General features: G+C 56.6%; 2 protein-coding genes across 5 annotated transcripts in view; both read left to right on the forward strand.

The window, feature by feature from the left end:
* The first annotated feature begins 3,448 nt into the window (after positions 1-3,448).
* LOC103609734 (proline-rich protein 14-like) lies at positions 3,449-8,242 on the forward strand. Of its 4 annotated transcripts, none has more exons than XM_008594024.1 (12): positions 3,449-3,481; positions 4,240-4,311; positions 4,435-4,603; positions 5,193-5,314; positions 5,388-5,592; positions 5,951-6,015; positions 6,213-6,322; positions 6,510-7,098; positions 7,236-7,305; positions 7,386-7,477; positions 7,693-7,764; positions 7,854-8,242. In XM_008594024.1, exons 2-12 carry the CDS (start codon positions 4,289-4,291, stop codon positions 8,131-8,133), a joined length of 1,797 nt encoding a protein of 598 aa, XP_008592246.1. In that variant the 5' UTR covers positions 3,449-3,481; positions 4,240-4,288; the 3' UTR covers positions 8,134-8,242. The 4 variants fall into 4 exon arrangements, with proteins under 4 accessions (XP_008592246.1, XP_008592261.1, XP_008592253.1 ...); XM_008594039.1 differs by having other exon boundaries at positions 5,972-6,015; XM_008594031.1 differs by having other exon boundaries at positions 5,388-5,577.
* Positions 8,243-9,679: 1,437 nt separating this feature from the next.
* The window catches only part of LOC103610165 (autism susceptibility gene 2 protein-like), a 7,572-nt gene continuing 5,840 nt past the window's right edge, over positions 9,680-11,411 (forward strand). The window contains exons 1-2 of the mRNA XM_008594390.1: positions 9,680-9,845; positions 11,267-11,387. Coding sequence (XP_008592612.1) covers positions 9,680-9,845; positions 11,267-11,387 — 287 coding nt within the window. The remainder of the gene's footprint in view (positions 9,846-11,266; positions 11,388-11,411) is intronic.

Here is an 11,411-nt window from a genome sequence, read left to right on the forward strand (position 1 = left end):
TCAATCCCTGTACCAGCCAGCCGCCAAAAAACCCACCAAAAACTAAAAACAAAAAGAAGTTACTGGGCTGCCACTCTGGTGGAACTTGCTGGAAATCTTCTGTCTGGGGTGCCAGGGAAAGCTGCTTATGGGAAGGTGTCTCACTAGAGACACTCCACTACAAAGCCATCCAAGGAGGGCACCAGGGGGGACTGGAGGCCACCACGCACGGCGCTGGAGAAGCTGGGAGCTGGGGAACCCACTTGCACTGGAGGAGCCTGCCAGCAGGGCTCACTAGAACAAGGAAGCAAAACTCTTTCTTCCTACAGCCTTCTATTAACAAAACTTAACATGATGCCAGCTGGCAGAGAAAAAATACTTAAAGGGCAAAGATCCATTTTCACAGAGCAGAAAAAAAAAAGGATGAACTTGGAGCTGAGAGGTAATAAATTGATAGCTGGCACAGTGACATACTGTTATTTCTGATATTCACAGGCAGTTCCCTTCACCTTTCGTTGCTCTCTCTCCAACCCTCCCAACCTCTCCCCTCCCAACATCCTCACCATAAGCGCTATTACTTTACAGCTCAGATCCTACAAGCCTGACCCCTGCCTAAGCATCTCCCCACCAATAAAAAGGCAGGCCAAGGCGGAATTGGTGGCAGGTGGCTCTCTACACTGGGAAAAAAGAGGTAGACCATGGGCAGGACCAGCCTTCTCCGATTAAAACACAAAATTAGTAACCTGAAGTAGCCAAGCAGAGCAGAAGAGCCCCTAGAGGTGAGTCTTGAATACTGCACATCAGGGGAGTTAAATTGGGCAAAAATGTGCCAAAACCTGGCTGAACCAAGTACTTTGGAATGGAGAGGACTGAAGCTGAGGGAAGCAGCAGAGCCAGTGGCAATCTTGTATACAGGGATATAAATGCAGTGATACAAACCCCAAACTCCCACGGCACAGGCACCTATCTCTCCCCAGGGCACAGCACATGGGAGGTGTTGAAATCTGTTGAATGGTTGATGCAAACCAGAGCAGCAACCCAAACCCAAGGCTTCTTGTCATTTCTCAGGAGTGGCTCTTGGCAAAGGCTATAACTAAGCATCCCACACATCTCAATACCCTATAGCCACAACCAACCCAACCCAACCCAACCTCCCCTGGCTGATCTACAGCTCAGGTTAGCGGCTTCTACACAGTACTGAGCAGGGCAGCTGGCTTGAGGACCAGAAGGCACAGGGCTGTCTGAGAGGAAGAAGTAGCAGTTTTTATCATCCACTTCTTACCTGTAGCTTGAGACTTAAATTCTTTATCAAGCACATTTGGATGTGTCTTCTCGCTTGCTCTTGGTCTTCCAAGTCTATTTTGAAGTAAGCCTGACTATTCCAAGTCTATTTTGAAGTAAGCATGATGGGTTTATTGTTCCCATCTTACATATGAGACTACTGAAGCCAGGAACAGTTAAGAAGGGAGACCCAGAGTCTAAAGGGGCTCAGAGTTTCCGATGAATGACACACCAAAGTGCACTAACTGCCAATCTCCAGCCACATCACCAGTCCTGCTGGAGGCTGTGTGCAGCCTCTTACCACTGGATCAGCACAATGGCCACAAGCTGCGGTGTGTACACAGGTGGTGGGTAAGGCAGTTGTTGCTGAAAAGGTAATCACAAAAAGTGCAGAGGTGAGACCATGAGGCTATGAGGGCTCACTCTTGCTGGCCTGGGCTGAGGGCTCAGATTGCCACAGTCTACCTCAGACTTGAATTTGATGAACTCCAGTACCCCAAGTTAGGGTCCCAGGGCAGGGCCCTTCCTACCAGATTCTCAGGCCCAGGCCTTTTCTTTAGGCTACTCCCTCTGTCCTTGGTGTTGTTGACATCTTCAGGAGACTAGAGAATCAAAATTCAGATTAGGCCTGTTCTGCTCTTGTGGGCTTTTCCCACCCTGGGGCCTGGGAAACACCTGTATGTTTAGCTTTCCACTAAAGGTTGAGAAGGATCTCCAGGCACCTGCAGCTGAATGAATCATCGCCATAGCTCCAAGAATACCCTCAGGCACCATACACAGCCAGCCCTGAGCTAGAGGGACAGAGGACAGCTCTAGCTGGAAGAGCTGCTGCCTACTACCGCCACAAGTCTCATAATGGATTCCAGAGGATTCAGCAGGCCTTGAGTTACAAAGAGAGATACTGTAGTCCTGGGAGAGCTTCAATCTGGATGAGTCCTTGGGAACAGAGTTGGGGGGTGTCCACGTTCCATGCGAGCTCTTACCAATTTTGCTCTTTTCCATATCATTCTTTCTGTTTCATTACTTTCGTCATTCAATCCCCTGAGAGAGACTTATGCTGAGCTGGGAGGTGCCTCTGCACCTTGATCTCAGACCCAGGATTCTAGGCTTCAGCCTCTCTCGTTCTATCAAGAGAATAAGGACTGGTTTGGACCAGGGAATCCTGGGGAAGGAGACCAGTGGACTCCCGGGCTTTGGTTAGGCAGAGAGGGTGCCTTCACAGTGCAAGAAGCCAGTACATGACCACTTCCTCCCCACCAACAGCGTGGCTCCCAGTAAAGGATCCACGATGAAGCCTCCCCAAGCAGCAGGATCTCCTGACCCCTTACTCCTCAGGACTATTTACACCTCCCATCAAGCAGATCCCTCTTAAGAGAGTGGCTCCTGGGAGCCCGGAACAGAAAGAGGGAATCGGGCTGAGCCCCACCGCGCAAGAAAAGGTGGGTTATTGGTCTCCTGCAATGAGGCCCCTATACTGAGCCCTCTGCGCGGCCCGCAGACACCCCCACTCCTCCAGGAAGAAATATACAACACTCAGGTGAAGTGAAGCTCAACGCCCCCAGCTTCCAACTCACTTCTGCGTAGCCCCATCTCTCCAGGCTACAGCGCAAGCAATGGAGCCAGAGGCCGCCCCAGCCCTAGTCTGTGACTTCAGGTGTTCGGGCTCAGGGCCTTCGGCAGCTCCTCCCAAGCGCGAGCTCTGTGCCGTGGGAACCCCACTGAGGAACCCAGGCCGGTGCCGGAACAGGCTTCAAATCTGGCCTCTCCAGGAAATTTGGAATTTCACATGTCGTTAGCACTCAGTCCACGTTTATCGGCCTAGGAACGAAAGAACCTGAAAATGCCCTTAAAAAACGTGGCGTCATTCCGGCTTCACTACGGTTGCCTTAGAAGCTGAAAAAACCTGGCATAGTATTTGGCCACTGACCGGCCCTCAACAGATGACGCCATCCTGTCCACTACCTTCAACGAGGACTGCGATGTCTGCCCTCGACTATAATGCCAGCGCTGCCCGATTCGGCCGCTTTGCCCGTAGGGATGATGGCCGCCAGGCGGCTTCACTTAGTTTCTTAACACCCCGGAAGACGGGGACCGGCGATTGGGCGGTGCCCAGGCGCTCCGAGAAGAAGGCCCTCGGCGGTTGGGCAGTGCTAGGTAAGGCTGGTTTTAAAGGAGCCGGAGGTGGGAGCTGTGGAAGACCCTGGACCCGCGGGAGGCGGCGGTGAGCGGCGCGCGGGGGAGGGCATGGAGTGGCTGGAGAGAGGGCGGGGAAGGAAACATTTGAACCATCTGGTCCCGGACTGAGGAGAACGCTGGGCGGGGATCCGGGGAGGGCCGGGAGGGGAGGCGTGGGCGGGACCTCCCGGGATTGGAGCGAAGGGGGTATCTGCTTGACAGTGGATCCCCGGGGATCCAGACTGAGTTCTGTGATGCTTAAGCTCCGGCCGCCCCTGTCTGAGTGGAGCTCTGTGGAGCTGAAGCTCACAGGGGGAGGAGGATCCTCGCGCGGCGTCTGATTGGAGGAACCGCGCTATAGGATTCTTTCCACAGGGATCCGGTCTAGGGGATCTGGTGGGAGGGAGGACTGTTGGTGTGTAGAGGATTGCTTTGAAGTTCTCGGCCACTCGCTGGCAGTGCAGGAGAGGATCGCAGAGAGATCCAGCGGAAACTGAATCTCCTGGGGATCTCAGGGCGGAATCTGCAGGGACAAAGACCCCGGGAGGCTCGGGCCGTGGGAGAACTGGGGCCGCCGCAATCCAGGTTCTCGGGGCAGATGCGAGGCAGGGTGCGAGTGATCCTCTGATCCAGACGGCAGCAGCGGGAGAACACCCGCTCCGGGCGGCCGGCCGGGGACGCCTTTCCGCGCCCCAGGGCTCCGGCCCGTGGGCTACCGGGAGTCGCGGGCGGACCATGAAGGGCGGAGCCCCGGGGGAGGAGCTGGCCCTTACTCCCCGCTCCCCCGCTCCCCCCTTACCCCAGGCCGCAGCCTGGGATCCCCCAGGGACCCCCCGGAGCCGCCGCTTCCCCCATGGATTTGCCCGGGGACTCCAGGTGAGAGCGCACCCCGCCCGCCTGTCTTGAACCCGGGAGCCGGGGATCCTGGCGGCCGTACCGGGAAACTATAAAGCCAACGACAGGTTCAGGCGACCGTCCTCTGCTTCTTTCACCCTCCAGCCCGCCTGGCCAGTCGCGTCTGTGCCGCCAGCCCCTGGCTCGAGCATTATGGGGAGCCGGGAGCCCAAAACGGCCGAGGCTGCAGCCCCGGGGGACCCCTTCGCCCCTAGAAAAGGCCTCTCGGCGGGTCCTGGCAGTGGTGCTGGAAGATGTCATGGCTGCCCACATGGTGAGCCCCCTGAACTGAGAGACTCTTTCCCCCATACCTTCCTCAGGATCTCAGACCACATCTGAGGATACCTGAGGTCCAAACACCTTCTTCTGCCCATCACTCAGGCAGCCTCCCTAATGCTAAAGTCCTGCTTGGCTCCCAGTTACTCCAACCTGGAATTGGACAGGGTCTCCAGTGCCCATCACCCCTCCACCAATCCTGTTGAGCTGGAACCACATCCCTAGAACTCTAAATATGAGAAACCCTTCTGCTTTCTTCCCAGCCCAACATCCTTGGGAAGCAGGCTGAGATCTTTGGCTCAATTGCACAGATGAGAAAAACTAAGCCCCAAAATAAGGCAGTGACCCACCCAAGGTCACCCTCTCTTTTTTATTTCTCCAGCCTGGGTGAGATTACCCAGGCCCCACACCTGCAGCTCAGGACTCTAATATCTTGCCCCTAATTCAGTCCAGTTCACCTCTTTGGGGATTTGAGTTAATTCTAGCTATAATCTCTGTCACTTTTGTGGCTAAAGGCACTGTTAGGGGGACCTGTCCAGTCCACCCTCATTCTATCACCTTGTTCTTGACACCTCTTCCTCTCCTAGGTCCCCCTGGATCCCCAGAAGGAGACTGCCTTCCCACAGCACTGCAGCAATCATCAGGATTCTGTCCACAGCCAGCCGCCTGCCTCACCGCCCAGACGGGCCATGTGGTCCTCACAGGCCAGGTGAGCATGGCAGAATGGGAGGTAAACTGGGAACACAGCTGAGCCCTTCTTGATCTTCCTGTTCCCTCTCTAGGCCTCCAGACCCACTGCATTTGTGTCGAGAGCCTTTGAGCCGAATCCACCGGTCCCCTTTCACCCTGAGGTGGCGGTCAAGGACAACCCCTGGCCCAGAGGAAGGCCCTTCACAAAAGGTGGACCAGGCCCCCCAACCTACCTTGGTGGTGATGCTGGAAGACATTGCCAGTTCCAGATCTCCAGCTGCGGTATGTGAGCTTAGGGTAAGGATTTCAGGGGTGTAACTGGAGCCACGCACTCCAGCAGGGATGGAAGCCAGGGGCAGGAGGCCTGAGTCTGGGGTAGATTTCTCTCAGGGCAAGGAGGACAGCATTTTAGGTGGTGGACACTGCCTGAGCAAAGACTATATAAAAATGTCTTTGGGCTGGCCAGTTAGCTCAGTTGGTTAGATTGTGGTTCTGATAACACCAAGGTCCAGGGTTCAATCCCTCTACCAGCCAGCCACCAAAATGGGGAAAAAAAAAAAAAGTCTTTGGTATGAACCCAAGCAGGTATCTGGGGTCTGAAAGAGTTGGGATGTGGAGGACTAAGGAGGCTTCCCTGCACCCTGTCCCTCCACAGACATCCTCTGTTTCTATCCAGGGCTTCACCGATGACAGCCCCAACTTCATCGTCCCAGCACAAAGGTGAGAGGGTTGGGGAGGCATTATCAAAGTATCCAGGCAACACTCGTCATCCAGATAGCCAGAGCTAGGGGAATCAGGATTTACTTATCCATTCCTTGTAGCAACTTCAGAAGCCGTAAGGGATAGGGGAGGTGCTGTCTCAGATGGGATCTGGACCTGGAAGCTCCCCCAACCTTCACCTTGTCCCTTCACTCCAGAGCTGAGTGCATGATGATGGTTCACCAGCCAATGCCTCCAGCCAGGGATCTAGAACCCTCATTCCAGCCATCTATCCTGCCCACAGACCCTCCAGAGAGCCCACTACCAGGTAAGGACTCAGGTAGAGGGATGAAGCTTAAGGTTTCACTCCTACATGCAGGACTTAGTGTTTTAGAGGTGGGCTTATTCCTCTGCAGACAAAGTTTAGTGTTTGGGGGAGGGACGAAGACTTCTGAGGTGGGGCTTAGACACCTTCAGCTGAAGAGTGCACACCCATGACCCTCTCCTTTCCTTAGCCCCAGATCCTGCTCTGGAGCCCCCATCGACCCCACAGCCATCCAGCCTTTTACGCCCCCGCCTCAGTCCCTGGGGTTTGGCCCCCCTCTTCCGCTCCGTCCGCTCCAAGCTGGAGAGCTTCGCCGACATCTTCCTCACGCCCAACAAAGCCCCGCAGCCCCCACCCCCATCGCCCCCCATGAAGCTGGAGTTGAAGATCGCCATCTCAGAAGCTGAGCAGTCTGGGGCTGCTGAGGGCACCGAGTCTGTTAGTCCCCGGCCCCCTATCCATCAGTGGCGGGCTCAGGACCACAATACCCCAGCACCTCTTCTTAAGCCCTCTCTGGGCAGAAGTCACTCCTGCCCTGATCTGGGGCCTCCCAGCCCAGGTACCTGCACCTGGCCACCTGCTCCACCCCAACCAAGCCGGCCACGGCCACGGCGGCACACTGTGGGTGGTGGGGAAATGGCCCGAGCCCCACCACCCCCTCGGCCCTGTCTCCGGAAAGAAGTCTTCCCTCTTGGAGGAGTGGGAGTCTCCCCTTCTCTCTCCACATCTTGTTTGCCCACTGCATCCACTTCCTCCTTCTCCGAACCAGCAGAATCCAGGTAGTGCTCTCAATAAACCCTCTTTGAAACACTGGCCATAGCCTGGGCTCAGCCTCCTTCCCTAAGTACCCAGTGGGCAGGAGATGGGGATGTTGCTGTGAATCTTGTTTGTCCCTGAGCCTTGACCTTCTCTGCAGGTTGGGTTCATCCAAGGGGAAGGAGCCAAGAGTCTCAAAAGACAAGGTGCTTTCAGACCCTGAGACCAAGGTAGGAGTACCGGTGAGGGGAGGAGACAAGTGGGGGCCTGAGCCCATGCCACTCTTTTACCCTCTGCCCCATTTTTGCAGACCATAGGAAAGGTTTCTCGATTCAGAATACGCAGGACCCCCATCCGTCCTCAACTAAACCTTACGCCAATGGGGCTGCCTCGACCAGTCAGGTGAGAGACTCACTGGGCATGGAGCTGCCTTGGCCAGCCTGGAGGATTCAATTAGGTGTGGACATGGCTTGTGTTTAGAACTACATCTCTGCTTCAGGCAGCACTCCTGGCCCTAGCATGTCCCAGAAACTGAAATACAGACCAGGCCTTACCTAACCCTTCTTCAGGCCCTGCTGGCCCATGGTTTCTCATTCACCTCTGCTCTTTGCTCTCAGGTTGAATAAGAAGGAGTTTAGCTTGGAAGAAATTTACACCAATAAGAATTACCAGTCACCCACGACCAGGAGGTGAGAAACATTAAAGGCTCACGGGTGGTAAAGGGAAGGCTGGAACCAGGGACATGCTGGTAACCAGCTCCTCTCCCCGCCTGGTCCAGGACCTTTGAGACCATCTTTGAGGAACCCCGGGAGCGCAATGGGACTCTCATTTTCACCAGCTCAAGGAAGCTCCGGCGGGCTGTAGAATTTCGGGACAGCAGTCTTCCTCGATCTCGGCGTCCATCCCGCGGGGTCCGGGCTGCAGCTGGCAGGACCCTTACTCCCAACCTGGCCCCCAGCCGGGATGTGGGACCCCTGCTGCAGCAGCGGCTGGAGGAGCTAGATGCCTTGCTCCTGGAGGAGGAAGAAATGGATGGGGAGTTGCGCCATCGGACCTAGGAGTTTCATCTGTTTGTCGGTCTATCCGTCCTGGAGGGAGGGAAAACCTCCAAGGCAGTTTTATTTTTTCTCTATATTTCTAGTAAAGTTTTGGATATGTTTCTGATTCTTTTGTGTCTTTAGCCAAGTTTGAGATTTTTTTGTGTGACTCTCTAGCCAAGTTTGAGGCAGCACTGCCTGATATTTCTACCTTGGCCCCCAAAAGACTGAGAAATAGGGGTGGTGCCAGGGAAGGTGAGGGGGATTGGGTACAGAGAGGAGGTGGACTAGTCAGTGGAGATACTGTCGTGATTTGAGAATTCTCCTGTGTGGAGGGACACTTTCTGAATCAGCTCCAAAAGATACTGACCCTGGACCTGGTCCGGGTTCTCCCAATTCACTTACAACAAGGAAACTGAAATGGCCCTGAGTTCCTCCTAACGTGCAGGCCAGAACCTGCCGTGGGCTTCAAGAACTAAGAGTAATCAGCCACAACTGAGCACCTACAACAATCTGTCACAGGTACTCGACCTGCACATAGCCCTGTGAGAGGGAATTATAGCCGTTTTATAGATGAGAAAGCAAGGTGAGCATGTCAGCAAGGCCACATTAAAATGCTAACTCAGGCAACCAGAGGCCAGCAGTGACACTCTCCATCTTTCATAATTCATAGGCAGAATAGACCAGAGGCTAGAGCACAGACCCTAGATGGGCTGCCTTTTTTGTTGTTTTTGTTTTGCGGCTGGCCGATATGGGAATCCGAACCCTTGACCTTGGTGTTATCAACACTGTGGTTCTAATCAACTGAGCTAACCGGCCAGCCTTAGAGATAGGCTTCTTGAGCCCAAATCTTGGCTGGGAAACTAACAACCCGCTATTTCGTCAACTCCCCTCCTTCTCCGTAAAATGGGGCTCATAGCAGTATCTACCTCGTAGAATTGTTAGCAAATGTGAGAAAGCGCCCGGCACATAATGCAAGATGTTTTTTAGCTCTCAGAGAGCGCAGGCCAGCACCCTCTCATCCAACCCAGCGGTAGCGGGAAGCGGTTGCACCCAGCGCTCGCCAAGCACGCGGCGATTTCGGGTCATCCCACGCCGCGAAGCGGTCGCCGAGCTGCCACCCGGGCGGTGGCATCGCCGCGCGCGTGCGCGAGGCACAGGGCACCCGTGGGCCACGCGGGACGGCGGAAAGGGAGAGACGACGTTAAGTGGCTGTGGAGCGCCACCTGCCCAGCCTCGCGCCGCCCAGCGGCCAACCGCCCCCACAGCTCATGCCCCACATCCCGACTCCTGGACGCCGTCAGAAGGCGGGCCAATAAAACCAAGAGCAGGAAGAGGCGGGGCCACGGGGGACCGCCCCAAACACCCACTTCTAACCCGTCGAGTCATCAACTGAGCTAACCGGCCAGCCTTAGAGATAGGCTTCTTGAGCCCAAATCTTGGCTGGGAAACTAACAACCCGCTATTTCGTCAACTCCCCTCCTTCTCCGTAAAATGGGGCTCATAGCAGTATCTACCTCGTAGAATTGTTAGCAAATGTGAGAAAGCGCCCGGCACATAATGCAAGATGTTTTTTAGCTCTCAGAGAGCGCAGGCCAGCACCCTCTCATCCAACCCAGCGGTAGCGGGAAGCGGTTGCACCCAGCGCTCGCCAAGCACGCGGCGATTTCGGGTCATCCCACGCCGCGAAGCGGTCGCCGAGCTGCCACCCGGGCGGTGGCATCGCCGCGCGCGTGCGCGAGGCACAGGGCACCCGTGGGCCACGCGGGACGGCGGAAAGGGAGAGACGACGTTAAGTGGCTGTGGAGCGCCACCTGCCCAGCCTCGCGCCGCCCAGCGGCCAACCGCCCCCACAGCTCATGCCCCACATCCCGACTCCTGGACGCCGTCAGAAGGCGGGCCAATAAAACCAAGAGCAGGAAGAGGCGGGGCCACGGGGGACCGCCCCAAACACCCACTTCTAACCAGTCGAGTCACAAGACTCGAGGAAGGGCGGAGCTAACCTGACGTAACCTAATCCAAGGTTTGGGGGCGGTTCCATGTTGCCCTCTCCTCCGAGTGTGACTCCGCCCTTCGCCTTGACGTGTACTTCTTAACCTATCAACAACTGAGGCCGTGGGGGGTGAGGGGAAGGGGGCGGAGAGTGGGAGGAGGCAGAGAGAGGAAGGAGGTGTAGGCTGAGGAGGAAGAGGGAGGAGGGGCGGGGAAGTCCTGGTAGAGAAGGGGCCCAAGACTCCAAAGGAGACAACGGGAGGGTACGCTGGAGCTTCCCCGGTGCCCAGCGGCCGTTCTGGATACCCTAAGGCACACGTCAGACAGAGACGGAGGAAAGGAGGAAGAGACTTTTATGTCGGCGGACAGAGAAGCTCTACCCGTCACTGTTGCCTCACATCCGGGGCTTTGGAGGTTTGGCCCCCGCGGCCCCGCCCCCCCTCGCGCCTTTCTTGGAGACCAGAGGCGGAGGCTGGAGGAACTGGGCCCAGAGGAGGCCCCTTTAAATCTCCTTAAAGGGGTGGCAACGGAACTAAGCAGACGACAACGCCAGCCTTAAAGGGGAAGCCGCTGAACAGACACTGACAAACTGAGAACTGTGCTGTTGGGAGAATTAGGGCGAGTGGGGTTTCTCACCTCCTCCCCCCCCCACGCAAGAAGTCCTTTAAATTCAGCTTAATGGGGAAGTGGCTGCTTGTGGAAGACTAAAAGCCAACTCCCGAGCCCTTAAAGGGACGGCCTGCTGTTTGAAGAACCCTGGACTCCTTAAAGGGGTGGCCTCTTTTAGCCGGAGGACTTGGGACACTTTTAAAGGGGAGGTCTGCGTTTCGGGGCGAGCTTTCGGCCCCTTTTAAAGGGGTGGCCCTTCCTCTTTCTCCGGGAGACTTGCCTCGACCCCTGGCAGGGGGCGGCCGCCGCACTAGGCCAGCCGGCCACTGTTGGGTCGTCTTAAAGGGGCCAGGGGCTGGACAAATTGAGGCCTCGCCTTAAAGGGACGGTCGCCCCGTTTTCGCCGTAGCGGCCCCGCCGGCCCCACGGGGGGGCCCTCGGGCTTGTCGCCCCGGGGGCGGCGCCGGCTCCCCGGGCCTTGGCCTTGGGGCAAGCTCGGGGCCAGCAGATCCTGCTTTAAAGGGGAAGCCGTGGTCTTTTCGTCCCTGTGCAGCCTCCAGTGCCGCTCCTGCGACCCCGGGCCTGCGGACAGGCCGCTTCGGGCCCGCAGCCTCCGGATGCGGCGCTGAGGGCGGTCGCCATGGAGACGGCAGCGGCCGCGGCCCCGGGCCCAGGCTGGGCAGCGGAGGGGGAGCGAC

This window comes from Galeopterus variegatus, unplaced genomic scaffold, assembly GCF_000696425.1.
Source record: "Galeopterus variegatus unplaced genomic scaffold, G_variegatus-3.0.2 Scaffold162, whole genome shotgun sequence".
Lineage (NCBI taxonomy): Eukaryota > Metazoa > Chordata > Mammalia > Dermoptera > Cynocephalidae > Galeopterus > Galeopterus variegatus.